We start from the raw sequence: 26,480 nt of genomic DNA, 5'->3' as shown, positions 1-26,480 counted from the left end.
TGAGTATGGGAGTCTTGGTCGGTGTCAGGATTCTTGTTAGGACCCACGGTCTTGGGTCAACGCCCTAGTGGAGCGTGGAGTCTAGCATGCTGAGATGGAATCCGAGTTTGTGGTCATGGCTTGGGGTCTGAGGTCGTCCTAGAGCCCTTGGTGGAAGACTCAGGTAACAAACAGACCAGGACTGAGACCCGTGTCTCGGACCCGAGCGGTACAGTCTCTAGGGGGCGCTGTCGCCCGCCCGCCCGCCCGCCGCCCGCCCGGCTCGGCCCCTCGGCGGCTCGCTGGCGCTGTGCGCGGCAGGCGGGGCCGGAGGCGGCGGCGGCAGCTCCGGGGCGCGGGCGAGCGGGTGGTGGTGGTGGTGGCGGCGGCGGCGGCGGCGGCGCCCCGACTGCAGTCCCGGCGGGAGCGGAGCGCGAGCCGGGCCGGGCCCGAGCCGGCGCCATGGGGCGGCGCCGCCTGTGAGCAGGCGACGAGCGAGGACCGGGCGGGGCGGCGGCGGCGCCGAGGCCCACAAGCCGCGCGGGCCGGGCCGGGCCGAGCGAGCGGGAGCGGAGCGGAGCCTCGGGCGGCGGGAGGAACAGCGCCGCCGCCGCCAAGATGGCCGACCTGGAGGCGGTGCTGGCCGATGTGAGCTACCTGATGGCCATGGAGAAGAGCAAGGCCACGCCGGCCGCGCGCGCCAGCAAGAAGATCCTGCTGCCAGAGCCCAGGTGAGCCCGCCTGGGCCGGGCCCCACGCGCCGCCCCGGGATAGCGCGCCCCAGGGACCCCTCCGCCCCAGGTTCCAGGGAACCCCTTCTACTCCGGGGACCTTCTGCCCCGGAGACCCCCATTATCCTGGCCGCCCCAGGACCCGGAGACTTCCTCTGTCCCTGCCGCCGCAGGCTTGGTGTGTCCGCAAGCCCGGGGCGCCCCAAGTCCAAGCTCCTAGCCCTGGGCCGCCCTGCCGCTTCCTGTATCTCACCGCCCGGTCTGGTCGCTGTCAGCCCGACTCTGCTGCAGCCTTCTTTCCACCCTGATGCTTGGCTCTGCCCTCTACCCTCTGTGTTCCCCTGTGGTTCCCTTCCTGGAGTCTGCCTCTGTTTACCCGATTGTATCACACAGTCTGTTGCTCCCGTTGGTATTCCACTACCCTATCCACTCCCCGTGGAGTGGGTAACACTCTTGTGAGGTTTGTGGAGTGAAGAGGACCAATTTGGAGACTTTTTTTTTTTTTTTTTGCCTTCCCCTACGGCGGGGTCACTATGGGATTGGGTTTGAGAGTGCTTTCTGGGGACAGTGCAGTGTACCGTTCCTGAGGGCTGCATTCCGGTGGGTGAGGGAAGTCCCTTCTTTACCCTTTTCCCCACTTGTGGTTCCTTATGGGTACTTTTGACCAGGGGACCTCCCATCCTACAGCAGCTGGACCGCGCTGCCACCTCTCTACAAGACAACTGATGTCATCGCACCTGGTATCAAAGTTTAAACTGTCCAGGATGTGGGTGCAGAACGGGGCAGGATGTGAGAGGTGTAGCTCGGGCTTGTCCAGTAAATTATGGTAAATAGGCTTATCTTCCCCTTTGAGCCGCACAGGAGACCGAGTGAGCCAGGTGGTTTTGTGTCCATAGAACAAGGTGCATGTGAGAGAGGGGAAACAACTCAGACTTGGATGGCTTGTGCAGTGTCACCTGGCCTCCACATTAGGGCTCTCAGCTTCCAGCTTTATGTTTTGTCCTGACCTGAAGGGTGGCCTGGACATCCTGCATCTGGAAGAAATGTGTCCACCCACCAGGATGCCTCACAGTGGGTGGTGAGGCCAGTCCCAGCAGCTTCTCATGCCAACTCTAGCAGCCAAGAGTTGGCCTTGATTTTACTGCCGTTCTCTGTGGTAGAACATGGGGCAAGTTCCCCCCCCCCCCCCAGTGGGCAGTGTGGAATAGGCCTCTGGTGGCCTCAGTCCTTAGAGCCAGGTGGGCAGGTTGCGGGCTTGCTGCTGTGCCTGTCACCGTGCCCCTCCTCCAGTGGCTACACACTGGGTTTCAGTTTGACTGAGAACCAAGCCCTGTAGAGGAAAAATTGGTCTGTGTTTTGAAGAGGCCGTTGGGCCCCCCTTTTTTCTAAGACATTCGCAATCAGATTTCTCAAAACAGGAACTAGACTGAGTGTCAGCTGGGGCTGTCTTGGGGCAGCAGCAGTTAGGATGAAAATGAGTTCAGAAATGACAAAACTTAAAGGGAAGAGTGGGGGAGGGGCAGTCCGCATCTCGGGCTTGTAGTGCTCCCCTGGGCGGCCACAGCCATGGGGTTCTTCTGCAGGTGGAGGTCTGCAAAGTTTGAGGTGGCGCCTTTTCTAGAACTCTCTGTGTCTGGACAATCTTTCCCCAGAATGCATTGCTTCTAATAGACCCCCCACCTCGGGTCATCTCCTTGCTGGTGTTCCAGAACCCTGAAAAATGAGCTGTACCTCTTTCTTTTTACCTTTTCATATGGTGGCAGTTATGATGTGATGTGATTGAGTAAGAATGGAAAGTTTAATAATTCATTATTTATTTTGACATCTGTCATCTCAGTTGATCCAAAAACCAACATGCGAAGTTGACAAGGCCAACAGTACCAGGATGGGGTAATAAGCTGTGAGCAAAATTGCAGCAGGCTGTGAGTTTTAGGGAACGATACCACAGGTGCAGGGTCACCATCAGTAGGATATTGTTGGGCCAACTGCTCAGTCTGTGAACGGTTAGGAGCCTCTAACTCTGCCCACTGGTATGCTCAGTCAGTCACCCTGCAGTGGCCATGGCCCTAGGCATGCAAGCCTCCCATGATGGAAGGCAGGTCCCCTTCGTGGTGATGCGCTTTGCACACTGTTGAGGCAGATATCTCTTACCCTTGAAGGTGGCTGTGACCACGTCTCGTGTGTGCCCTATATATCCCAATTTGTGAGGTGTCTTGTCTTCACAACTCTGGGACACTGGCTGACCCAGCAGGTGACATTTCTTCATTTCCTGACCGAGGCTTCAAGGCTCATCACACAGAAGGTCTGGGATTGGATCCCAGGCCTTTGGAGTCCCAACCACAGAGCTCTTCCTGTCTGGGCTTTGTCTCTTCCTCCCACTCCTATATAATTGGTTTGTGGGACGGGATGGCTGAAACCACTTGTCGTGGGAGCTGTGGGTCTGGGGTGGTGGCCTGAAAGTAGCAGGGCAGTTTCTGGCATCATCAGTTGTCACGGTATACAAGACCCAGCCCCTCTGCCATTTGCTGAAACAGAAACAGGCTGCCCTGGCAAAGCTAGTGCATAGATAGGAGGGACAGCTCCATGCTAGGGCTTCCATCAGATACAGGGCCCCGCTTCCTTCCCTACCCTAAACCCAGGGTCAGGTAAAGAAGCAATGGGGTTCATTCCTGTGCCAGTATGCCAATGGGAGTTGTTCCTACTTTGGGGTAGGCCATCTTGGCAGCCTCTCTGTGGCTGGTGCCCAGGGTTGTGGCTTGGCTGAGCTTGGCTGGCATCACAGCTCCTATTTCCCAGGGCTGGGGACTGGGAACTGTTGGGCATAGTGCCACTGTAACTTGGCAGAAGCAGCTCCCTTCTGTCACCTAGAGGACCTGGGAGCAGACTCATCCCAACCTTCTCTCAGGAGGAGGTGCTATATGGGTGGGACACGGGGGTCCTGGATTCTTACTCCTGCAATTCTGGCTCACACTGGACCCAGGCACACTTATCCTGAATGGACCTGCCTCAGTTTATCTGCTTTGGTAAAACAAGGGGCTGGTCCTTAGCCAATGACCTCCCAGGACTGTGGGACTGAAGTCTGGTCCTCGCCCTACAGAAGCTGTTTCCAGCAGCTGCTGCAGTCTTATAATTATCCTCATTTGCTTAATATGACCACTGAGGCCCTGTGTAATTAATCTCAGGGCTCCTGGGTGAGGAGCCCTGCCTGGGCGGTCCCAGGAGATGTCCCAGCTCTCCCCAGTGACAGTGGCAACCCCAGCAGCAGCATGTGGGAGATGGGTGCCTCTTGCAGCCTTCTGGTTCTCTGGGCTATTTCCTGGTCCCTCCCCCACCACCAGCTTCCTCCGATGCTGCCCGCCCCTGCCTGCCCTGTGCTTGTTTCCCCGGTCTCCCCAGACCCTGCTACTCTTCCTTCTCTTCGTTCCTGTTAACTCATTACAGCCAGGACTTCCTGCCTAGATTGGTGGGGGAAGGAGGGCTGAGCAGGCAAGCTGAGAAGGCTTTTGCTCTTCTTCCTCCCTCCACTTCTCCATCACTAGCAGAAAGCCTGCGGTTGTCAGCGTTTACCCCTTACTAGAACATTCCACTCCAGTAGCAGCAACCCACCCCCTCCTGCCCCTGAAAACAAGATTATCTTTTCTGCAGTCTATCCCTGCGGGCCTTTGAAGCTGCTACTGCTCCCTGGGAATGGCTCTCTGAGATGCCTGTTCCCATTTGCCCTCCTCTCCGGAGTGAGGCTCTCACGGATTTGCTATTAAGTTGCTCAGCTCTGCTTGCTTTCTCCACCGTGCACTCAGTAAATGGATTTGAAGGGAGCATGAGCATCAGAGGTCAGGAACCGTGCGCAGGAATCTGGGCTCTGTCAGCCTGGGAATGATCTGTCCTATTAATGCACAATCCATGCTCGTAGTAAACCCTGGGTGACGTCAAGTGCAGGCACATACTCTGCCGCAGCTTCTCCTTGTGCCCAGGTTGCTGTGTAGGAAGCTGAGAGCCCTAGGGGCCCCAGGGAGTTCCAGCTGCCTGCACATGGCTGCTGTTCTCTGGATATTATGGAATAAACAGCAGGAGCCGAGAGCATGTGATGGGTTTTGAGGAATGCACAGCCTCCATCATACCTGCTGTTTCTCTCTGGGCCCCTTCCCTGCTCCCCCCTGGCTCCCAAGACCATTTCTTCTGGATAGTTGCACTTAGGTTATTTCAGGCCCACTTCAGATGAGATCCCCAAAGTAAGGCGTTTGGCAACAGCATTTTTCTGTACCGACGACATCTTGTCTCGCTCACATCACTGCTTACTGAAGAGGGCGGCTTTGGCGATGCAGACGTGGGTGTTTGGTGATAAAATGGGGGTCACTTCTCTGAGGGTGGAAGCTGCCCCAGAATTGGAATGGGGACAACCCCCTTCCAGTGACTGCTGGGCAAGGGTTCCTAGAATGGTGTTCTCAGCTCACACTGACAGGATGTCAGCTCCTGACGCCCTTGTAGGCAGTAAGGTGCAGGGTGCCTGCTTACATCTTGTTTGTGATGCCTCAGTGTTGCTTCCTGAACATCCTGCAAGAGGACCTGGAGGTTGGGGGCTTCCTGGACATTGATCATTGGCTCAGTGTCAACCAGTGTTGGCCTTCATTGGGTTTGGTGGACATGGTGGTTACAATTGGTCTTTCCCTTTGGTAGTGGCCCCGTCCTTGAGCTCTGAGAACATTGTTGAGCCCCTGGGACAGTCGTTGAGAAATATTAATAAGAAGCCCCAGGGGACTTCCTCCTGCTGTTGCCACCTCGGTGCCAGGTTCCTGGAAATGCCACCAGGGAATGCCTCAGCTACAGCCACAGCTTGCTAGCTGTTCCCTGCCAGTGTGTGGCAGGCAGTTCCCAAGGTGGCCATCTGAGACACACCAGCCTAGAGACCTGTAGCCTTTGCACCAGCTTCTCAGGGAGTGTGTGGAGTGGGGGGGTGGGGGGGGCGGTCACAGCATCAGTGTCACCATCACACAAACACCAGAACTCTGTGCCAGCCAAGACTATTCCTTCCAGCCTGGCAGGCTCCTGGGAGGTGTGCTGCCCTGTTGTAGTGCCCCGTGGGGTGGAAAGGCTGGATGCTGCTCTGGTCCTCTGAGGCCCATCCCTCCCATTCCCTGCTGAGACATTACTCAAAGCCATTTGGATGTTTACTCTCTCACAGGCTTACTGTGGGCCTCCAGACCGATGGCCTTGTGGATCCTTCCACTCCTGGTCTCCTTACCATCAAAATGGGCGTGTTTGCGTCAGACTCCTTCCTGGAGGCCCTCCCAGTCCATACAGCCATCTACGGGGGAGCCATCTGTGAGGGCAGGCCTGACATACTAGGTCTGTGCCAGAGTGTGGGCTTGCTCTCATGCTGAAGCATGTGGAACCTTTCCTATGAGAAGTTCTCTTACGACGCCACTCCCTCCCCACTCCCTCCCCGCCTGTTGTCCTCTCACCTTAGTCACTGTGAACAGAGAGGGAGTTCCCTCTTCCTACTCCTGATCTCAGGCCAGCCCTGCTCCTCAAACTGTGTAAGCACCCTAGCTGTTAGAGGTGCTAGGAAGCTAAGGATGGGGATGGGGCAGGTCGCTCTGGCACGAAGCCTGTCAGTGCCTGGATGCCCTCAATTCTTTGGCAGAACAGGTATCTCTCTGCTGTACGCTAGGGTGGAGCCATGGGAGTGCTTAGAGCTGCTACCTGGATCAGAGGAGTGGCAGCCACTCCATTTAGTTCACCTCCTGCCAATGGGCCTGGCTCTGGCCACTGCTCTGCCTCTACGAGACTGCCTGGCCATGGCCCCTTCCTTTGAGTTCAGAACAAGTGTAGACTGGTTAGTGTAGCATAGAATCATGTTCTAATGCAGGCAGTTAGGAGTTGTGGTGTGCCAGGTAATAAAGCGTAGGGCAACCATGTCTCAATGTCTAAGAGGAAAAACACAGGCTAACAGTGCACCGAAAACCTGGCACCCCAGGAGCACCCCCTCCCCTTTAGACCTTTCAAGCTTTCTAATATGCAGTACAGAAGTAACAATTCCATTTCCTTGACACTATTTGCAAAAGAGGAAGCCAGCATGGAAGTCTAACTTGGCTGAGTGAGCATGGTGGCACATGCTCTAGCACTGTGGAGTCTGAGGCAGCAGGGTAGCTAGTTTAAGGGCAGCCTGGGCTACATGGCAAGACCTTATAACAGAAAACTAAAATAGGACTGGAGAGATGGTTCAGTGGATAGAGTTGTGTGCTGTATGCACATGAGGTCTAGAATTTGGACCCTGGCACCTACATAAGGGCCAGGCTGGCTTGTGGCTCATCTGTAATTCCAGGACTTGAACAGCAGAAACATAGGGTCACTCGGGCAAGCTGGGTAGCTCAGCCACCAGCTCTGGGTTCCACAAAAGTCTCTGCCTTGGTAAACAGCATGGATAGTTACTAAGGGGGACATCTGACGGCTGCCTCTGTCTTCTGTAAGCATGAGCACATCTGTCTGCATCTGCATGCACATGTGCCAAAATTCAGAGTAAAGAAACACAGTTTGTGATGACCTCCTGGGGGTCTGGGAAGACCTGTTTGAAACCTGGCTAGGGCACCCTTCCAGCTGCTAAGGCACAAGGGTCTGTGATGTATCCCACACACAGTAATGGTAGTTTTTTTTTGTTTTGTTTTGTTTTTTGTTTTGTTTTTGGCTTTTCGAGACAGGGTTTCTCTGAATAGTCCTGGCTGTCCTGGAGCTCACTTTGTAGACCAGGCTGGCTTCAAACTCAGAAATCCGCCCGCCTCTGCCTCCCGAGTGCTGGGACTAAAGGCGTGCGCCAGCGCCACCACGCCCGGCCTCAGTAATGGTAGTCTTAACTGCCCTTCATTTTGTAGCTCAGACCAACTGAAACTTACAATGTGCTGACCTCAGCTTCCTAAGTGGGGACTTTGAGAACCACATACCCCTGTATGGACGTGGCTATCGGCTTGGGTGGGGAGAGAGGTGCCACTCAGCATGTCACATGTCCAGGAATTGCCAGCATCAGGGACTCATCCTGGAGGAGACTGCTACTGCCTCGCATGTGAGCCTGCACTTGCTTCCTGGCCAGGAGTTCCGTCCATTGACACCTTTTCTAGTCTGCCAGCCTCTAGCCTCAGACTCCGTGAGGACAGACTGGAAACCGTGCTAGAGGGCTCCTGTCCGAGGTGCTCTGCTCTAGGCTGACCTTAGGTTTGGTTTTGGGGTAGTACTTATTTTATTTTAAAAAGACTTTTTGTTTTGTTTTGTTTTCGAGACAGGGTTTCTCTGTGTAGCCCTGGCTGTCCTGGAACTCACTCTGTAGACCAGGCTGGCCTCGAACTCAGAAATCCGCCTGCCTCTGCCTCCCAAGTACTGGGATTAAAGGTGTGCGCCACCATGTCTGGCTGACTTTTTTCTTTTAAGGAGAAAAGAAAAAAAAAGAGATACTGGGGGCAGGGGAGAACGATATAACCATGCCTAGGTTTAGCCCTCGTGGGAGGGATAGTCTCCAGCCTGAGGTCCTACTTCCTGTTGGGTTCCAGGCTCAGGTGGCAAATGAGAAAGCCCTGCCTTGTTGGCCCCTTGGTGTCTAAGGCAGGGTCTTTACCAGCACTGCCTCCGTTAGACACCTTTGTGTCTAACACATCTCGACTGCTCTAGACCATGTCCCCTGACCCTGTGTGGGCAGGCCTTCAGCCAAGACTGCCTGTTTGGTCGGTTCTCAGGAAGCCAGTATAGGGGGGGTATCCCAGGGGTACCCAGGGCCCCCATTCCCAGTGCCCTGTCCTCCTGGTGAGAAGCCTCTGCCCTTCTCTGCAACAGCTGGGGTCCTTGCCTGTCCTCTGCATCTTCTGTCCATACATCCCACCACCTGAGCCCGTCTGTCTGACTCCCCACTGCATGAAGAACTGACAAGCTGACACACACACACCCCCATCACTTTACTGCTTCATATCCTGTCTGTCTCTCTGTCTGTCTGTGGACCAGGACTTGGGAATGGTGATGGTCTCATACCTCTGGGCTATCTGCCAGGTGAGATCCAGGCACCTGGTTGTGCAGGTTCCTGAGCTTCGTGTCTGTGTCTCTGTGCCCTCCTACCAGCTGGTTTTTCAGGAGTGCCACTCTCCTGTAAGATGTGAGAGATCAGTCTCCTATGTGGAGAGCTGCCTGGCCAGGCTGCCCTCTACAGGTAGAGCATGGGCGGTGTCTGATTTAGTTCTTTATTTCAGTTTTGTTTGAGATAGGAGGTTGGAGAAAACCTCCTGCCTCAGCCTCCTGAGTGCTGGGATTTTAGGTACAGACCACCCAGCTGTACTCTCCCTCAGACTAACAGCTTTTCTCCAAGTTCCTGTTGTTCATACGTGTCTGTGAGGTTTAGTCTGTCTTATCCCAAGTCCCTCTGAATCTTCTGAAGACGGAAAAGTAAGTGGATGGTGGGTGGTCCCCAGGGGGAGAAGCTGGCCCAGTGTAGATGAAGGGCACATGTAGCCCTGGTGCCTCTGTCAGTTACCGGAGAACGGCCCTGCTGTCCCAGAGGGAATAGCTCTGAGGCAACAGTGGGGCCTGAGCCTGGGTAGTAGTTGCAGGCTGGAAGCCCAGAGTCACCAAGGCGTGGCCTGGTCATCAGAGCCCCACTTCCTGTCAGAAACAGCTTTTGGTGGACCTGTGGTGTCTCCTAGCCCCTAGGCAAAAGGGTCACACTTTCAGGATTGGTCCTGGGCAGCTCAGCATGCTATCTTGAGAGGCCTTTCTTGAGGAAGGCCAACAAAGCTAGATCCATCCTGGAAGGGCTGGGCCTGGAGGCTATGGCACCACTTGCCCCAGTTTTACTTTTGACCGGTCATCTTTCCAAAAACTTGGAAGCTCAGAGTGTAAGGTAGGGCTGGCATACACCCTTCCTGCACCCACAGCCCAGCAGCCTGTGCCACCTCCCCACCCCACTTCCCTCTCACCTTAGCAGTGTCTACCTGGACATTTTTACATAGTGACCCCATGAGGTCTCTGCTCAGTCTTACGTCCAGCCTCCTAAGGGCCATGCCTTGAGGCTGCACCCTGGCTTTGAGCTCCCCCAGCACCCTGTTCCTGTCCTCCCTCCATGTGGTTTTGCTGTACCTTCTCTATCTTGTGGGCCTCTTGTTGCCGGGCCAGTTTTTCCTCACCCATCTTAATGCCCCCAGCCCTCTGCCCTGGGCTCCACCACCTGGTGACATCCTGTTTGCACTTCAGGAAGTCAGCAAAGGTCTACATCTCCACATAGCAGCTCCTCACCACCCAGAGCTGATCTGACCACTGGCCCCCAAGGCCTCAGTGCCCACTGATGACACATTCCAGGGACCTGCACCAGAGAAAGGCCTGCCTGGAAGTAGGTGTGGGTCTCATGCCGTGAACAGTGCCTGACTCTAGCCTGAGGGACCAGGTTAGCCTACGCTTAACCTGTTGGGGATTCTAAGGGCAGTAGAGGCGAGCACAGAAAGCCGGACTGTGGTGTAGAGCCTTGGTCTCCTGGGCAGAGACCTGCTGGGGTTCCACATGTTCCCTAGATCTTGGCCTAGCACACCCCCTGGCTTCTAGTGCCCTCGGTTGGGCAGTTGTGTGTTCTCTGAAGAGACTAGGCCAGTGGGGCCAGATGTGGCCAGAGCTGGCTGGTGGGACAGGTTGGCAGGTCTAGGGTGCAAGTGGCCCAGAAGAGGAGGGCGGAGACCAGGAGGCCTCTGAAGCATGGAATGCAGCTCAGTGAGCTCCCCCGGGCCGCGCAGTGTTGCAGTGAATAAACACGGTGGAGCCTGTGGAGATTGTCTCAGGAACTTTGGTGACCAGGTTTTCTGCTGTGGTCTTACCAGGTGGTCTAGGCAGGGGACAGTTTTTATCCAAGTGTTAGGGACACACCCTGAGGCTTGAACTTCCCTTTTTTGAGATAGGGTTTTACATAGCCCAGGCTGGCCTTGAACCCCTGATATACCTGAGCGCTGGGATGATGATGAAATACAATATAAATTTGTGAAGGAATACAATTCAAAGCTAAGTGTGGTAACATATGCTTGTAATCCCAGCACTCTGAAGGATTGCTATATGTCTGAGGCCATCCTCAACTACAACAGTAAAACTCTGTCTCTCCAAGACCGAACCCAGTGTTTTCTGTATGTGTTCTTTACTGTTTGGCCTCACCCGGGAGCATCCTGGCACTTCCCAGGGAAACCCTCCCCGGGCTATTGACATGGCTCAGCTAGTAAAACACAAAAACAAACAAAACAGACACCAAGTTTTACAGCCCAAGTTTAACCCCTGGAACCCACATACTGAAAGAGAGAACTGACTCCCAAAAGTTGTCCTCTGACCTCCACACACAAACCAACCAAACAACAAGAAAATCCGTGGCCCCTTTGGCAGTTTCCCCCAAATCTCTAGTACCCACAAACCTGATTTTCGGTCAGCGAGCCTGGAGCCTGTCATGGAGTCATGTGGATGGGTTCATATAGATTGAGTGCCCTGAGGCCGCCAGCCATTCATTACCTGGTCCTGAACTTGTCAAGTGTCAATGTTTCATTCCTCCTATTGCCAGACCATAACAATTCTGTTCTGTCCATTATCCAACCAGTGGACAAGTCCTGGCTTTTCCAGAGTTAGCACATGGCAATGTGTGACACCTCTGCAAGCAGTGGTACAGATGAGGATTTGCTGGCCATTTTAACTTTGGATTCCTCTGAAGTAACCTGTGGTCAGAATGGGTGATCAGGCCAGCTGAGGGGCTGGGAGTTCCCTGGAGACATGGTAACGTTGAGTTAGAGTGGTTCCATTCAAAACAGCCATGGTGGCACTCATCTGTAATCCCTACACTAGAGAGGCTGAAGTAGGGCTGCTGTGGGTCTAGCCTGGGCTATAGTGCGTCAGTCTAGCATTGTTTGTCTGCTTGCTTGCTTGTTGGTTTGTTTCTAGACAGGGTTTTTCAATATAGTCCTGGCTGTCCTGGAACTCACTCTGTAGACCAGGCTACCCTCAAACTCAGAAATCCGCCTGCCTCTGCCTCCCAAGTGTGGGATTAAAGGTGTGCGCCACCACTGCCCGGCCCAGCCCATCTTTTAAAAAAAAGGTGGGGGGTGAGGGGGTAAAGTGTTACTGCTAAGGCTGACGACCTAAGTTTGATATCTGGGACTCACATTGAAGGAGAGAACCAACCCCCATGAATTCTGACCTCTACACACCATGGCACTTGCGCGAGTGCTTGCGAGTACACACACACACACACACACACACACACTCACAAAATAATACATTTGTTTTAGAAAATGAGTGCCTTGACCCAGGCTTGTACCCAAGCCTCTGTGGGTGACGCCTGCTCATGGCACTCCTTGGCTTGCAGCATCCGCAGTGTCATGCAGAAGTATCTGGAGGACCGAGGAGAAGTGACCTTTGAAAAGATCTTCTCACAGAAGTTAGGTAAGTGCAGGCACCTCTCCCAGCCTGAGGTCTCAACAGGAGGACTCCAGGGTCAGCTTCCTGTCAGCCTCTGCTTGCGCTATGTGCCCCTGCCCCAGAAGTGTCCCCACTACTCAGGCTCCCCCTCCAGTAAAGAATAGTGACCCTTTGTGACTCCCAGCCCCTGGCTTCTGCCCAGGGAGCCCTGTGGTGGGGGTGGGGACCCATCAGTCTTCCCCAGGCGCCAGGGAAGTTCCTCCTTTGGGGTTTTTGTTTTTGAGAGTTGCAGCTTCCCCTTGGCGCAGCCACAGCTGCTTTGGGCCGTTGGTAGAACTGACAGGAAGAGGCGGGGCCCTTCCTGTGGTGCCTGTGGAGCTGTGGTTGGCCCCGCCTCCACCCCATACCCCCCAGGCCCTAAGTGCACAACCTGCCTTGGCCCTGGCCCCCTCTGTCCTCCTTCCTCTGGTGTGTGTGTAAATTTGGGTTGTCTTAAAAGTATTACACTATGCACCCCAATGCTCAGCCTAGATGGAAAGCTTGGAGTGATATCTCAGGAAGCCACTGTAGTCACACGGGGCCTCGGATTTGGGCTTCCCGAGGGTGGGGTCTCAGTATGGAACTGAGGGTATCCTGGAAGGATCAGGCATTGGAATTCAGCCTTAGTTCAGCAGTAGACCAGAAAGAACACAGCCTGGGGGTACAGGTCTGTACTATCTGGCTTTGGGCAAGTTACCTCTCCTCCCTGAGCCTCATATTCTTCAAATCTGAGAAATGGGACCTTGAGCCCAGTTGCCCACGGCAGACAGGATGGACCCGAGTCAGTGATGTCAGTAAGAGTGCTTTGTGATCCCAAGCCTCTCCCCACTAACCTTGTTCACAAGTTACTGGAAGCTTCTACACGACTGCCCTTAGAAGAATTAATGGCTTTAAGCATTAGCAGAGAAACCTGACTAGGGGCCATTAATAACATTGGCCATCAGTGCTCCTAAGAGCATAGAAAGCCACCCAGCATGACTCAAGCACCCATCTGGGCAGTGGTATCACATGCCTTTAACCTAGCACTTAGGAGGTAGAGGCAGGCCAGGCAGATCTCTGAGTTTGAGGCCAGCCTAGACCCTTCCTGCAGTACCTACAGAGGAAGTTTCAGGACAGCCAGGGATGCACAGAGAAACCCTGTCTCCAAAACAAAACAACAACAAAACCCTCAGGCATTCCTGCTGGACTAGAGGCCAGAGGGGGGAGCCATTCTCAGCTTTGCCATCTGAAAGCTGCTCTGAGACCTCCACCCTCGGCCGCTTTCCAAGAGATTCTCCAGTGGGCTGAAGAGCTCTGAGCCCTTACGGCAGGTGTCCCTGAGCCTCAGTTCGCCAGCTGGACGGCCTTCCCGATCAGAGACGCTGTGCAAACCACCGGCTGTGAAGGAGAGGGTAGGGAGAGGCACTCTGTCTTGGTTGCCATCTCCCTCCCGTTACAGCCTGACTGTCCATCCTACTGTCGCCACCAAGAACCCATAGTAGATAGTGTCTGCAGCACAGATGGGGTCGGAGCATGACACTGCCCTGAGCTCCATGCCAGAACCAACCTCTCCTCCACACCTCACCTCAGCACCAGCATTTTTTAGCTGTCATCTGCAGAGGCAGATGCTGGGGACAGGGCAGAAGCACAAGCACAAGCTCCCTGACCTGGAATCTGGGACCTGTTAGGCAGGTGGCAGCCCACGTGGGCACATCGCCTCGACCCTTCCTGCAGTACAGACCATCTCTGCTACTGCCCTGGCTAGCTCTGTTCAGGAACTCCAAGTTCACTCCACTCACAGTGATGAGAAGGCCCCTAAGAGGAGGGTGTGCGTGGCCCAGTGTAACCAGACTTGGTTGCTTTCAGGGTACCTGCTTTTCCGGGACTTCTGCCTGAACCATCTGGAAGAGGCCAAGCCCTTGGTGGAATTCTATGAAGAGGTAAGATGGGCGAGGTCTACTGAGATAACAGTGCGTAAACACCTTGCTGTGTCTGTGGCCCCTGGCATCTAGCTTCGTGTCTTGGCCACAGACAATCATCTATAGGTATTCCTTCCACCAGATCAAGAAATATGAGAAGCTGGAGACAGAGGAGGAACGTGTGGTCCGCAGCCGAGAGATCTTTGACTCCTATATCATGAAAGAACTGCTGGCCTGCTCACATGTAAGAGTCCTGTGGGGTGTGAACTCATGTGTTGACCCCCAGCAACGTGGGGTTAGAAGGGAAGGAAGAGCCTTGTGTAGGATTCACAGCCACTCTGTCCTCTCCAGCCCTTTTCAAAGAATGCTACGGAGCATGTCCAAGGCCACCTGGTGAAGAAGCAGGTGCCTCCAGATCTCTTCCAGGTTTGTGCTGGGCGCTTCTCCTCTTGCCCCCATCCTGCCCAGATCAGGCCCTCCCGCCTTAAGTCAGCTGGGGCCCTGGAGCCTGGGGTACCACAGACTTAGTCACCAATTCCCAGCTTTCTCCCCACAGCCATACATTGAGGAGATTTGTCAGAACCTCCGAGGGGATGTGTTCCAGAAGTTCATTGAGAGGTAAGTAGGAGAAGCGAGATAATTGGTCTTCGGACAGGCAGCCTGCCCTGGCTCTAAGCGGCCAGGTATGGGGTCTGTCTCTGTCCCGTCACAGAGACTCTTGAGAGGTCACAGAGATCCAATGTCCTCTTCTCCCACCCTGTGTCTCCCTGTGCTGTGGAGTGTTAGGGTCTAGGCAGGGCTGGACCTGAGGTACACACTTCCCTCTGTGGTGAGAACCACCAGTGTCTAGGCAGAACACTAGGAACAGCTCTTTTAGTCACAGCCACCCAGCCATGGGCGGTACAGCGGGCTGAGAAGGTGACATCACTGGGAATGTGAGCAGCAGGTGCTGTACCCTGATGGAGGTCTGACTGGAGAACACCTCTCTGATCTGATCACGGCAGGACAACGTGGTTCAGGCTGCTGAGCTTGTTGGCCTGAGCTAACCATAGGCTCAGGAGGTCTCTATATCCACGTGTCAGGACCCTGGAAGGGCAGTGGGTGGATCGGACCCTGATGACTGCTCAGTGCCTTGATGCTTGCTTGAGTGTGTTTCCTCCTTCTTTCCCAGTGACAAGTTCACACGGTTCTGCCAGTGGAAGAATGTTGAGCTCAACATCCACGTGAGTGGGTTCAGGGAGCTGGTGTGCCAGGGGACCCTGGGGAAATGCAGTGGCCAGGGCTTTGCTGTTGGCCCCACAGAGGTGACTCTGGAGGGAGGAGGGCCAGTGCTGGGATCCCAGTAGGAGAGGCTGGAGAACTGTAGGTGTGTGTCTAGATGACAGGAGTAGGAGACCCCGCTAGCAGGGCCTGTCCCTGCTGCCCAGATGCCTGTGCTGTGGGGCTGTGGAGGCTTGCAGTGACCCCGGCTGTTGCCACCCTGCAGCTGACCATGAATGACTTCAGTGTACATCGAATCATCGGGCGTGGGGGCTTCGGTGAGGTCTATGGGTGCCGGAAAGCAGACACAGGCAAGATGTGAGCACCCTGATCAGCTGGCACTAGGTGGGGTGCCTGAGGGAGGAGTCCATGAGGGGCTGGGGCCTTCTAAAAAACTGTTCCGGGACCAGTCTCCCAAGCTCACCATCCCTGAACCCTGCCCCTGTCCCCGCCTCCCTGTTTTGCTCTGGCTGCCCTGTCTCCCTCGGGCTCCTCAGAGACTTACTCGCTGGCACCTCCTGCCCTCTCTAAAGCACTGGTCATGTCACTGGTTTGTCTTGCATCTGGTCTGCAGCAGCAGCCTGGGGCACTCCCCTGCAGGGCGCGCTGACACTGCTGACCTACTCTATCATAGGTACGCCATGAAGTGTCTGGACAAAAAACGCATCAAGATGAAGCAGGGAGAGACCCTGGCTCTGAACGAGCGGATCATGCTTTCCCTTGTCAGCACCGGGGTGAGTTGGGTGGCCAAGCGGGCCTCCGTAGTGACCTCTGACCCCAGCCTCAGCCAGCCTTTGCTCACTCACCTTCCCCTCCCTCCTAGGACTGCCCCTTCATCGTATGCATGTCATATGCATTCCACACACCAGACAAGCTCAGTTTCATCCTGGATCTCATGAACGGTGAGCTCAGGACCAGCCCTAGGGGGTGGACCTAGGGCTGGACCTGGGCAGGAAGCTGAGTCTCACCTGGGGGGCTACCCCTCAGGTGGGGACCTGCACTACCACCTGTCCCAGCATGGAGTCTTCTCTGAGGCCGACATGCGCTTCTACGCCGCTGAGATCATCCTTGGCCTTGAACACATGCACAATCGCTTTGTAGTCTACAGGGACCTGAAGGTGAGGGGCTGCTGCCACCTGCTTCTCCCTCCAGGCCTGCAACAAGGCCGGCTTATCTCCCTGCCTTTCCCTCCTCCCCTTCCTGCCTGAGCCTCTTTCTGAGTTCAGTTGTGATGGGGTGGGTTGGGAGGGAACCTGGGGGGGGGGGTATGTCCTACCTGGGGCCTTGTCCCAAAAACCTGTAGTGCCCTCCAGTGAGGGCCCAAGCGGGCCTCCTCCTGGGAGCTCTCTGGGCTTCCTTCACAGCCAGCCAACATTCTCCTGGATGAGCATGGCCATGTGAGGATCTCGGACCTGGGCCTAGCCTGTGACTTCTCCAAGAAGAAGCCTCATGCGAGTGTGTAAGTGCCTCGCCATTCCCGCCATTCCCAACCCTCCTCCACTTCACTTATAGCCTGTGCTCCCACAGGGGCACACACGGGTACATGGCCCCCGAAGTCCTACAGAAGGGCGTGGCCTATGACAGCAGTGCGGACTGGTTTTCCCTGGGCTGCATGCTCTTCAAGTTGTTGCGGGGGTGAGTAGGCTATCCCAGATGTCCAACCCAGATAGGAAGCAGGAGGAGAGCCCTGCCCTGGGTGTTAGAGGTGGAGCCTCCCTCAGCGCTCACTAGCCTCATCCACCAGTCTACCTCACTTTTTTCCCATCCTTGCTCTTTGACATTGATCTTTGACCCTTGTCTAGACACAGCCCCTTCCGGCAGCACAAGACCAAAGACAAGCATGAGATTGACCGCATGACATTGACAATGGTAAGTGTAAGGGTGGCAGTGAAGGCCTACGTGGTGCCAGAAGCACAAACTCCTGGTTCTCTCTGGCCAGCGGTCCCTTCTCTGTACCTCAGGAATGGGCTGCTGCCCTGTAGCCTCTCGCCTTGCTTGTGCTGTCAGAGCTCACACTTGCTGAGGACCAGTTGGAAGCTGGGCCTCCCTCATCTCCTTCTGCTGGCCTCTAAGCTTCCCCGGAGCCAGGGCTCTCTTCCTGGCTTCTGCTGACGTCTTCCTTCTCTTTGTCCTGCAGGCTGTTGAGCTGCCTGACTCCTTCTCCCCTGACCTCCGATCCCTGCTGGAAGGTCTGCTGCAGAGGGATGTCAATCGGAGGCTAGGCTGTCTGGGCCGGGGGTGAGTATCCTGGCCTCTCCACCATGGGACCGACCATATTCAGTCTTTGCTGTGCCCTGCTGGGCCTCTGACTGTACCCCCATAGAACAGTGGTTGTGTCACATCATTTGAACCCCTCCTCAGAGCTCACAGGGAGGTCATGGCCCTATGTCCTCAGGGTGGCAGGGCTGGCTGGGTGTGTCACAGTTGGAACCACCTGAGGGTCAGCTTTCAAAGGGTCCAAAAACAATTTTTGTAGCAAAGACTTTTTTGCATGAGGTGGAGGAGGGGGCTATTTTTTGAACCGAGGTCTCATGAAAACCAGGTTAGCCTTACTCTGTAGCCGAGGCTGGCCTTGAACACTTGTGCTGCTGATGAAAGGCATATACCACCACACCCAGCTTAACAGCGACTGTGTAGGACTGCTGGGGTATCTGTTAGTTATCAGACAACGTAGTATTAGAACTCACATCTGCCCCAGGATGTGAGAACTGCTTCTCCCATTTAGAGATAGCAAACTGACTGAGAGTAATGGAACTTGCTTAAGGTCACAGAGCCAAAAGGTGACTGAGTCAGAAGTCAGACCTAAGCTAATGACCCCACAGTTTGGACCTAGCTCAACTTAGATGGTGCAGAGCCCAGGTGACAGACTTGTCTCCCCACAGGGCTCAGGAGGTAAAAGAAAGCCCTTTCTTCCGTTCTCTGGACTGGCAGATGGTCTTCTTACAGAAGGTAAAAGCCTGTCTAGGGGTAGATGGGAAATTCCGCAGCTCTCCTCACCCATGCTGATGCGAGCCCTGCTCTGTGCAGTATCCCCCTCCACTGATCCCCCCACGTGGGGAGGTGAATGCAGCTGACGCTTTCGACATTGGCTCCTTTGATGAGGAGGACACAAAAGGAATCAAGGTACTGCACCCGCTTGGCTCTGACCCCTGAGCCTAGCCTGGTCTGGATGGCCCTCGCCCCTCCTCTGCCCCTGTGAGACACTGTGGCTACCGTGTGAACTGTGGCCATACTTCCTCATCCCCCAACCTTCCTGGGGATGGTGGTTACAGGAGGCCATCCCTAGCTTAGGGCCCACACAGGCCTGTGGCTGATAATGTCCTGGCACCCTTTGTCTACCCATGTATCCCTGCCATGTCCGCCTGGTGAAGTTACTGGACAGTGACCAGGAACTGTACCGAAACTTCCCTCTCACCATCTCTGAGCGGTGGCAGCAGGAGGTGGCAGAAACTGTCTTTGATACCATCAATGCTGAGACAGACCGGCTGGAGGCACGAAAGAAGGCCAAAAACAAACAGCTGGGCCACGAGGAGGGTGAGGACTTATGACCATGGGGAGAAATAGGCCTGTTTCACACTGCAGAAATGAAAAGCAGGTTCTGCTAAGAAACTGTCCAAGACCACAGCTAGAACGTGGCTGGGTAAGGGTGGGGTGCTGAGCCTGCATCCCATGTCTTGTACAGACTATGCCCTGGGTAAGGACTGCATCATGCATGGCTACATGTCCAAGATGGGCAACCCCTTCCTGACCCAGTGGCAGCGGCGATACTTCTACCTGTTCCCCAACCGGCTCGAGTGGAGAGGCGAAGGGGAGGCTCCGGTAAGAAAAGGTTCTGGCGGGACTTGGTGTGGGCCCCAGGGTGGGTCCCAGGACTTTCTTCACAGCCTATTCTGCCTTCCCACCCTGCAGCAGAGCCTCCTGACCATGGAGGAGATCCAGTCGGTGGAAGAGACTCAGATCAAGGAACGCAAGTGTCTCCTGCTTAAGATCCGAGGTGGCAAGCAGTTTGTCCTGCAGTGTGATGTAAGTGGGGGTGAGGGGGTGAGGTTAGGGTACAGGTGGGTGGGTGCCTGGCCAACAGAGGCTGACACAGCCTGGATGTGTACAGAGTGATCCTGAGCTGGTGCAATGGAAAAAGGAGCTGCGTGATGCCTACCGTGAGGCCCAGCAGCTGGTGCAGCGGGTGCCCAAGATGAAGAACAAGCCACGCTCACCTGTGGTGGAGCTGAGCAAGGTGCCGCTGATCCAGCGTGGCAGTGCCAATGGCCTCTGATCCACCCATCTGCTGCCCGCCTGCCCACCCGCCTTTTATAAACCTCTAATTTATTTTGTTGAATTTTTATTATTTGTTTTCCCGCAAAGCGGAAAATGTTTTATTTTGTAATTATTGTGATTTCCTGTAGCCCCAGCCTGGCCCAGCCCCCAGGGAGGGGCCCGCTTGCCTCAGCTCCTGCTGCCACCAACCCAGCCACTGTCTAGCACCCCTCCCCTGTCCCCACCCCACCCCCTAGGGTCCTTGCTCCCAGTATCTTCCTACAGGGAAGAAGAGCAACCCTCAGCAGCCAGCCCTCTTGCCCCTCCGTGGGGTGAAGCCACACTCAGTGGGTGTGTCACTTCAGGCTCTGTGGGCTGGGCTCAGTCTGTGGCCCAGCACCCCTACCTAGGAAGGTGCAACACAGGGGTACTACTTGAACTTTCCTATCCCAGCTCCCATGCCACAGAGGGACAGACCCTGCTGTCCTGCCCTCTTGCCACTGGTGAGAGAAGGCCCTTGTCTCCTCAGACTAGGAGGTCTCCCACAGTGACAGGCTCCTGGGTCCTTGTTCAGGAAAAGCCTGTGTGTTACCACTGCCTCATCAGGAGGCTGCCATTGGCAGTGGCTGCTGCTGGCCTCCCTGCAAGTCCCCTCTTCTTCCTGTTGCGTGCCTGGACTCAGGAGCGTGCAAAAGGCAATTGTGGATTGGGCCACACTGGCCTAGCCTGAACCTAGATCCCTAACCCTGGGCTGGGTGAGGCTCACTTGCCCAGGACCACAGTGGGACAGCCTGGGCAGGTGGGCGGCACAGCATAAGAACCCAGCTGGGGCCAGCCCTCCCTGTCCTGGCTGGTCAGTGTGCCCCCACCCACACTGTCCAGCCCCTTAGCCCATGTCATGTCAGTGGCCACCACCCACAGGTGCCACCTTGCCCACCGCATGCCCCCTCGTGCCAGTCGCGCAGCTGTGTGTGGTGTCGCGCCCTCTCCCCCTGGGGGCTGGGTGGGCACACCCTGCCCTCTTGTCTACTTACTCCTGGGGCGTTTCTTTGCCGATTTTTGAATGTGATTTTAAAGAGTGGAAAATGAGACTATGCGTTTTTATAAAAAATGGTGCCTGACTCCTCGCTGTCTCAGACTCTTTGTGCCTGGTGACCACTTTTCAGTCACTTCAGTCTGGGGCCTGAAAGGGGAGGATCTTAGTAACCCATCCTTACCTCCCTGGAGGAGTAGATTATTCTGCTCACCTCCCACCTAAGCAGGAGTGGCCTGTAGTAGTTCTCGTCAGCTGTCACGTTTGGAATGGCTGGGGGCATATTGGTCTTAGCAAGTTGCCCCTGCAGGTCAAGCACTGTGTTAATCCCCACTCCCTCTCAGCACACATCTGTTTTCTCTTCCACACTGCGTCTCTTGGGCCTTTGACTGTGTCTGGCTGACACTGGCCTCACTGTGTAACCTCTCCTCGGTCTCTGGGCTTTACCTCAGCATCAAGCCTGTCCTTCCCAAGAATGAACTTCATATTCCTGTGTCCTTGCTCCAGGCCTTTGCCAGTGACAACATGTAAGCACTACTGCCCTTCCTGTTATGCTGTGCAGGAGTGCGTGTACAGATGCTGTGGGGTTGTGGATAAAATGGCATTTAGCTGTGCCTCCAGCATTAGTAGAGATGCTTCTAAGACCAGGAATGGTCAAGCACTTTAGACTGCAAACTGCAATGGACCCAGGCCTTGGGACCCTGAGAGGCCTTAACTTAACACAGCCCAGATTACTCAGTGACTGCATCCTGGAGCGTTGAACAGACTGGGGGCTGAACTTGCTTGGCTCTGGGTGGTTAGCAGATGTTAGCCTCAGACTCAGTGTATAGCTAAGGATGGCCTTGAACTCCTCACCCTCCTGCCTCCACTTCCCAAGTGCTGGGATTACAGGTGTTTGCTACCATGTCTGGCTAGGTCTCAAGTTTTAGGGCAGGCTGCAGTCATTAGAACTGGCTTTAAAACAAATAGCTGGTCACTGCAAGAAGTGGGGAGATGGGACCATTGCTTCTATCCAGGAAAGATGTTCTTGTAATTGGTGATTGTGAAGGAAGAGGTGAAAGAGGCCAGAGAGGAGAAAATGGAACAGTGTAGCAGACCGGGCCACACTAAGGGAGTGACTGAGGGAGGCCATGTTGTTGATCAAGAGGTAAGGTGGAGCTGGACATGGCAGAGCACACATTTAATCCCAGCACTTTGTGAGTGTGGGTCTAGCCTGGACTACAGAGAGAGTTCCTGGACAGTCAGGGCTACTTAGTGAGACCCTGTCTCAAAAGACAAAACAACAACAAAGAGGTGAGATAGCCCAGAGCACAGCTGGCCTGGAAGGAAGAGGGAAAGGCGTTTACATTTGCCTTCTGACACCCTAATGTGGCAGCATGGAATACCTAGGACTAGACGTGTCCTGGAAGTGACATCAGTGTAGCAGTGGGAAAATGGGACTGGACAAGCTGTCAGCTAGGAGAGGTCCACATGGAAAGAAGGGTCAATGTCAGAGCAGCCAAGACTGGCGGAGAAATGCTCAAGACTGCAGCAAGTCCTAGGCCATCCAGGTCCATGGTGGAGATGCTGGGGAGGAAGTCTCTGACGAAAGCAGAGACCAGCAGAACCCAACTGCAGAGCTCTGGCCCTTTAGGAGCTCAGGACCTTGAGCTCTTCCCAAAGTCCAGACATCATAGATAACCTGACCACACCACACAAGGTGGGTAGCCTAGATCCCGGACTGCTATAAACCACGTGATCACAGGGAGGAAGGGGAGAAAGGTGGTAATCAGGCTGCAGCGATGAGGACATCCTAGGGCAGGGATGGGACTTCAAGTTAGAAGGCCTTTCTCCATCACACTGAGTTTTACAAATAGGGAGGTGGAGCTATCCAATGAAGGTGTTTGCTGCCAAACCTGACAACCTGAGTTCAAGGGTGGGAGAGAAACAACTCCCAAAAGTTGGTTTTTGACCTCCACACTCATGAGCACCCCCACACAAGAATGAATGTATAGTTAATTAAATGTAAAATTTAAAAATAGAGAAACAGACCAGTCTCAGTTTTGCAAAGTCTGGTTTACCGCCTCGCCACCCAGCAAGACCAGGATCAGAGAACCCATGGTAGGACTGAAGATAACCAGCTAAGCTGACTGACTGCTTGAACCCTAGATCCTGTGTGGGTGGAAGTACCAGCCTTGTTTCAAAATTCTCCCTCCTTCCCTGTTGGCAGTAAAATGCAGCCTCTGCAAAATGGACCCCTGTGGTGGTAGCTTGCACCATGGCCAATCTTCCAGTCAGGAAGCTGAGCTTATGTTCCCCAACCCAATATAACTCTTCGTGATTCCTTGCTGCTGGAGGGTTAGTTCCCCACCCATGGTGTGATGTCTTCCAGGCATCAAGGCCAGGCAGATCCTCGGGAAAGAAAGCTTTGACTGGTCAGCATTAGGGGTTGCTGCTGGGTGCCCATCTCCAGAAGCTAAGCGCCTGGGCTGGCAGGGATGAGATCAAGACTTCCCATCTCACCCGCCTATAAAAGACAAGTCGGTGCTGATGGAACTCAGGAGTGGGCTAGACGGAAGGACACATTGTGGGCAGGGGCCTGCAAGAACAACAGACCCGGCCCAATCCCAGTGCCACCGAGCCTACCCCACTCCCTTTCCGTTCCCTCCCTCACCTTTCTGACCACTAAGAGATTTGCCCAGGGCCAGGGGCGCCCCCTGCGGGCACGGGTGGAGCTGCAATTATGACCCGCCCTCCGGAACACCCCCCACCGACCCTGGCGCTTCAAAATGAAGTTCCGGCTGTTCCTGGGGTGCGTGTGGTTGCCCTGGAGACTGGACAGCACCCCACACACACTCCGCCCGCCTCCAGCGCGCAGGCCTGCAGTAGTTGCCGTAGCTACGGGAGGCGAGGGGGTGCGGAGCCTGACGCCACGCCCTAACTCCATGTAGCCCCGCCCCCAGGTCCCCGCCCCGCCCTCCCTGCCGCCTTCGCTCTTGCTGCCGCGGCTTCTACCAGGGGTCCGCGGGGCTGCGGCGGGTGCAGCTGAGGTGCGGCTCAGAGCGGAGGAGCAGGGGACGTGCCAGGCGCAGGCCAAATAGGGCTGGGCCGTTCGCTCGGGATGCGGTGCTGAGGCCCAGCATGGCCGGCCTGGGCCCCACCTTCCCGCTGCACCGGCTAGTCTGGGCGAACCGGCACCGCGAACTGGAGGCCGCACTGCACAGCCGCAAGGTGAGGCCCTGCAGGGGATCCGATTCGGCTGGTTTCCCCCCAAGCCCCGGTGCCAAGGTACGGAATCTACTCCGCAGCTCACCGCCCCTGCTGTGCTCCGCAGCTGCATCCTGACTCCTTAGGTTCAGCTCTTTCCAAATCCCTGGTCACCTGCGCTCGAGCTTGAGCGTTTGTTTAGCGCATCTCCCTTGGTTGGGCCTTGCTCTGCTCTCTGCCCACCTCGTATTGCGTTAAGCACAGGATTCACCCTCATCACCTCTGAGCTAGAATGAGGACAAGAGCCGTGTTCTAGTCCTCAAGCTGGTCTAAACTCTCAACATCCCTAGCCTGAATCTGTCTCGCTAGACTCTGCCACCAGGCCCTCAACTCTGTATAGCAGAGGGCAGAAGAAATGAGCAGTTCCTTCCCACTGGCCCTCACTGGCCCCTTTACCCCGACACTCTCCAGTCCACATAGGCCACACTATTATCTTCTCACTGACCTGGTTACTCTCGTTTCCCATAGTAACTCCAGCCCTTTTCAATCCAGTGACCTCCTTGTTTTGGCCCTCTTTTGCCCTGTATTGAGTGTCCCATCTCCCTTAGCACGACATTGAGCAGGAGGACCCCCGAGGGCGAACCCCCCTGGAGCTGGCTGTGACCTTGGGGAACTTGGAGTCTGTGAGAGTCCTCCTTCGACATAATGCCAACGTGGGCAGAGAGAGCCGCCAGGGCTGGGCAGGTACTGTTCAGGGCAGCGGGTCTTCCCTTGAAGTAGCTTCCAGGTTGGTGAATGGGACTAAGTAACCGTGCCTGGGGACACCAAGAGGGCTTCCCCAGCAGTTGCTCATCTCCAGTCCTGCAGGAGGCAGTCAGCACTGGGGACCCTGAGATGGTACAGTTGGTACTCCAGTATCGGGACTTCCAGAGGGCCACACAGAGGTTGGCTGGCATTCCAGAACTGCTCAACAAACTCCGTCAGGTATGGTAGGGTAAAGAAGTGGGGTATCATAACGGGCTCTCCAGCTCCCTGTGAAAAGCCTGGCCTTGGAGGAGTATCTAGGTTGTGCAGGAAGCTTTTCCACCATCTGTGTCTCAACCTCTGCCAAGGGTCATGTAAGAAACAGAGGATTCCAGGCCCATGCAGCACTGAGGGAGCCTGATACCAGGACTCTCTTGGGTATAATGGTAGGCCTTGGGTCTCCTAGAGAATGTAAATTTCCAGAAGGGTGACTGGGTAGAGATGGCCTGGGCCCTGGAGTGCCTAGTCCTGTGTACTCCAGCCTAAGCATACAAAGGACAGAGGCACAGTGGGAAGGCCTGGAAGGGTCACTGGGTCCCCTTTCCAGATAAGGACTCAGACACCAAAAAGACAGAGGACCTCGTAGGGCCCCACAGTGGGCTGTGGCCCATGTCAAAACTGACTCCAGGCCCCCAGTGCTTATAGCTTCTATATGTGTGGATACTTTAGGGCCTACTTGGACTCTCCTTGGCATGGTTTGTTTGGAGTGGGAGTATAGCTGGGCCACAGCAGTGCATCAGAATTTGTGGGCTCCCAAAGAGTAGTTGTGAGGCCCAAGGCCTACTAGGCTGTGGCACCAGGCCATTGGGTCCTAACAGGCAGCTCTGGTTTTTCTTAGGCCCCTGATTTCTACGTGGAAATGAAATGGGAGTTCACTAGCTGGGGTGAGTGGGGCCCAGTTGGCTGCCAGAGACTTGGAGTGGGTCATTTGGGGAAGATTCCCAATGACTTTGAGACTTTTTTCAGTACCTCTTGTGTCCAAGATGTGCCCGAGTGATGTGTACCGTGTGTGGAAGCGGGGTGAGAGTCTGCGGGTGGACACTAGTCTCTTGGGCTTTGAGCATATGACCTGGCAGCGTGGCCGAAGGAGCTTCATCTTCAGGGGTCAGGGTGAGCTCTGGGATGAGCTGCAGGGACACGTGTTCTGTCACCCTCAGATTCCCTGGTGGCTTGTAGGCATGGTATTCTTCTATCTCTGTGCTTTCTGAACGTGGACACTGAAGCTGAGGGTGGAGAGAGGGACCCAGGGGCTGGGGGTTTATCTCCTTGGCAATGGTTGGCTGAGGAGAGCTCACTGTTAGGACCTGGCACTAATATGGCCCCCTCCTGTGATACCCCTGTGGCTGACAGAGGCGGGAGCCTTGGTGATGGAAGTGGATCATGATCGGCAGGTGGTACACACAGAGACCCTAGGTCCATCTCTGCATGAACCAGAAGCGCTGTTGGCTGCCATGCGGCCTAGTGAGGAGCATGTGGCCAGTCGACTCACCTCTCCTATTGTCTCCACCCACCTGGACACTCGCAATGTAGCCTTTGAGAGGTCAGTTGGGGCCTGGTGTACTATGGGTAGGGATGGGGGAGAGATAAGAAAACGCATATATATATATTTTTAAGTTATGGTCTCACTGTGTAGCGCAGGCTAGTCTTGAACCAGAGACCCTCCTGCCTCTAATCCTGAGTACCTTTATAGGTATGTGTGTGTCTTCACGCTCAGTGTAAACCACCACTGATGAAAGCACCATCACTGATGAAAGCACTGTCCTCAGGGTCCCTGACACCCTTGGGAGGCTGACCCTGCATCACTAGGGGCTGCTTAGGTTGAGGTGCAGGGGTTCTATGGCTCCTAGTAACATATATGCTATCACAACAATTTTTTTTTTTTTTTTGGTTTTC

General features: G+C 55.1%; 2 protein-coding genes across 5 annotated transcripts in view; both read left to right on the top strand.

The window, feature by feature from the left end:
* The first annotated feature begins 377 nt into the window (after positions 1-377).
* Positions 378-20,685, top strand: Grk2 (G protein-coupled receptor kinase 2). Its single transcript, XM_021186752.2, has 21 exons — positions 378-710; positions 12,061-12,137; positions 13,998-14,071; positions 14,193-14,294; positions 14,402-14,476; positions 14,607-14,668; positions 15,222-15,273; positions 15,537-15,628; positions 15,945-16,044; positions 16,134-16,212; positions 16,298-16,428; positions 16,675-16,769; positions 16,838-16,945; positions 17,113-17,179; positions 17,448-17,548; positions 18,193-18,259; positions 18,338-18,433; positions 18,682-18,844; positions 18,993-19,129; positions 19,220-19,333; positions 19,419-20,685. The coding sequence occupies exons 1-21, from the start codon at positions 598-600 to the stop codon at positions 19,581-19,583; spliced, it is 2,070 nt and encodes a 689-aa protein (XP_021042411.1). The 5' UTR covers positions 378-597; the 3' UTR covers positions 19,584-20,685.
* A 2,863-nt stretch (positions 20,686-23,548) lies between these two features.
* Ankrd13d (ankyrin repeat domain 13D) overlaps positions 23,549-26,480 on the top strand; it is a 12,910-nt gene continuing 9,978 nt past the window's right edge. The window contains exons 1-6 of one of the 4 annotated variants that reach the window (XM_021199200.1): positions 23,549-23,807; positions 24,392-24,527; positions 24,643-24,767; positions 25,426-25,471; positions 25,554-25,697; positions 25,938-26,127. In XM_021199200.1, the coding sequence (XP_021054859.1) occupies positions 23,718-23,807; positions 24,392-24,527; positions 24,643-24,767; positions 25,426-25,471; positions 25,554-25,697; positions 25,938-26,127 (731 nt within the window). In that variant the 5' untranslated portion in view covers positions 23,549-23,717. Of the gene's footprint in view, positions 23,865-24,391; positions 24,528-24,642; positions 24,768-25,425; positions 25,472-25,553; positions 25,698-25,937; positions 26,128-26,480 lie in introns of all 4 variants that reach the window. The other 3 variants (XM_021199209.1, XM_029531777.1, XM_029531784.1) reach the window with 3 other exon arrangements.

The sequence above is a fragment of the Mus pahari genome, chromosome 1, assembly GCF_900095145.1.
Source record: "Mus pahari chromosome 1, PAHARI_EIJ_v1.1, whole genome shotgun sequence".
Taxonomy (NCBI): Eukaryota; Metazoa; Chordata; class Mammalia; order Rodentia; family Muridae; genus Mus; species Mus pahari.
The sequence above is the reverse complement of the archived record's forward strand: the minus strand, read 5'-3'. Positions and strand labels throughout refer to the sequence as shown.

Excerpts from the sequence above, each read along its gene's own strand:
- Grk2 (XM_021186752.2), top strand. The coding sequence starts at position 598 with ATGGCCGACCTGGAGGCGGTGCTGGCCGATGTGAGCTACCTGATGGCC. Across the intron at positions 14,295-14,401 it reads AACTGCTGGCCTGCTCACAT|CCCTTTTCAAAGAATGCTAC; the intron begins GTAAGAGTCCTG and ends TGTCCTCTCCAG. Across the intron at positions 16,770-16,837 it reads AAGAAGCCTCATGCGAGTGT|GGGCACACACGGGTACATGG; the intron begins GTAAGTGCCTCG and ends GTGCTCCCACAG.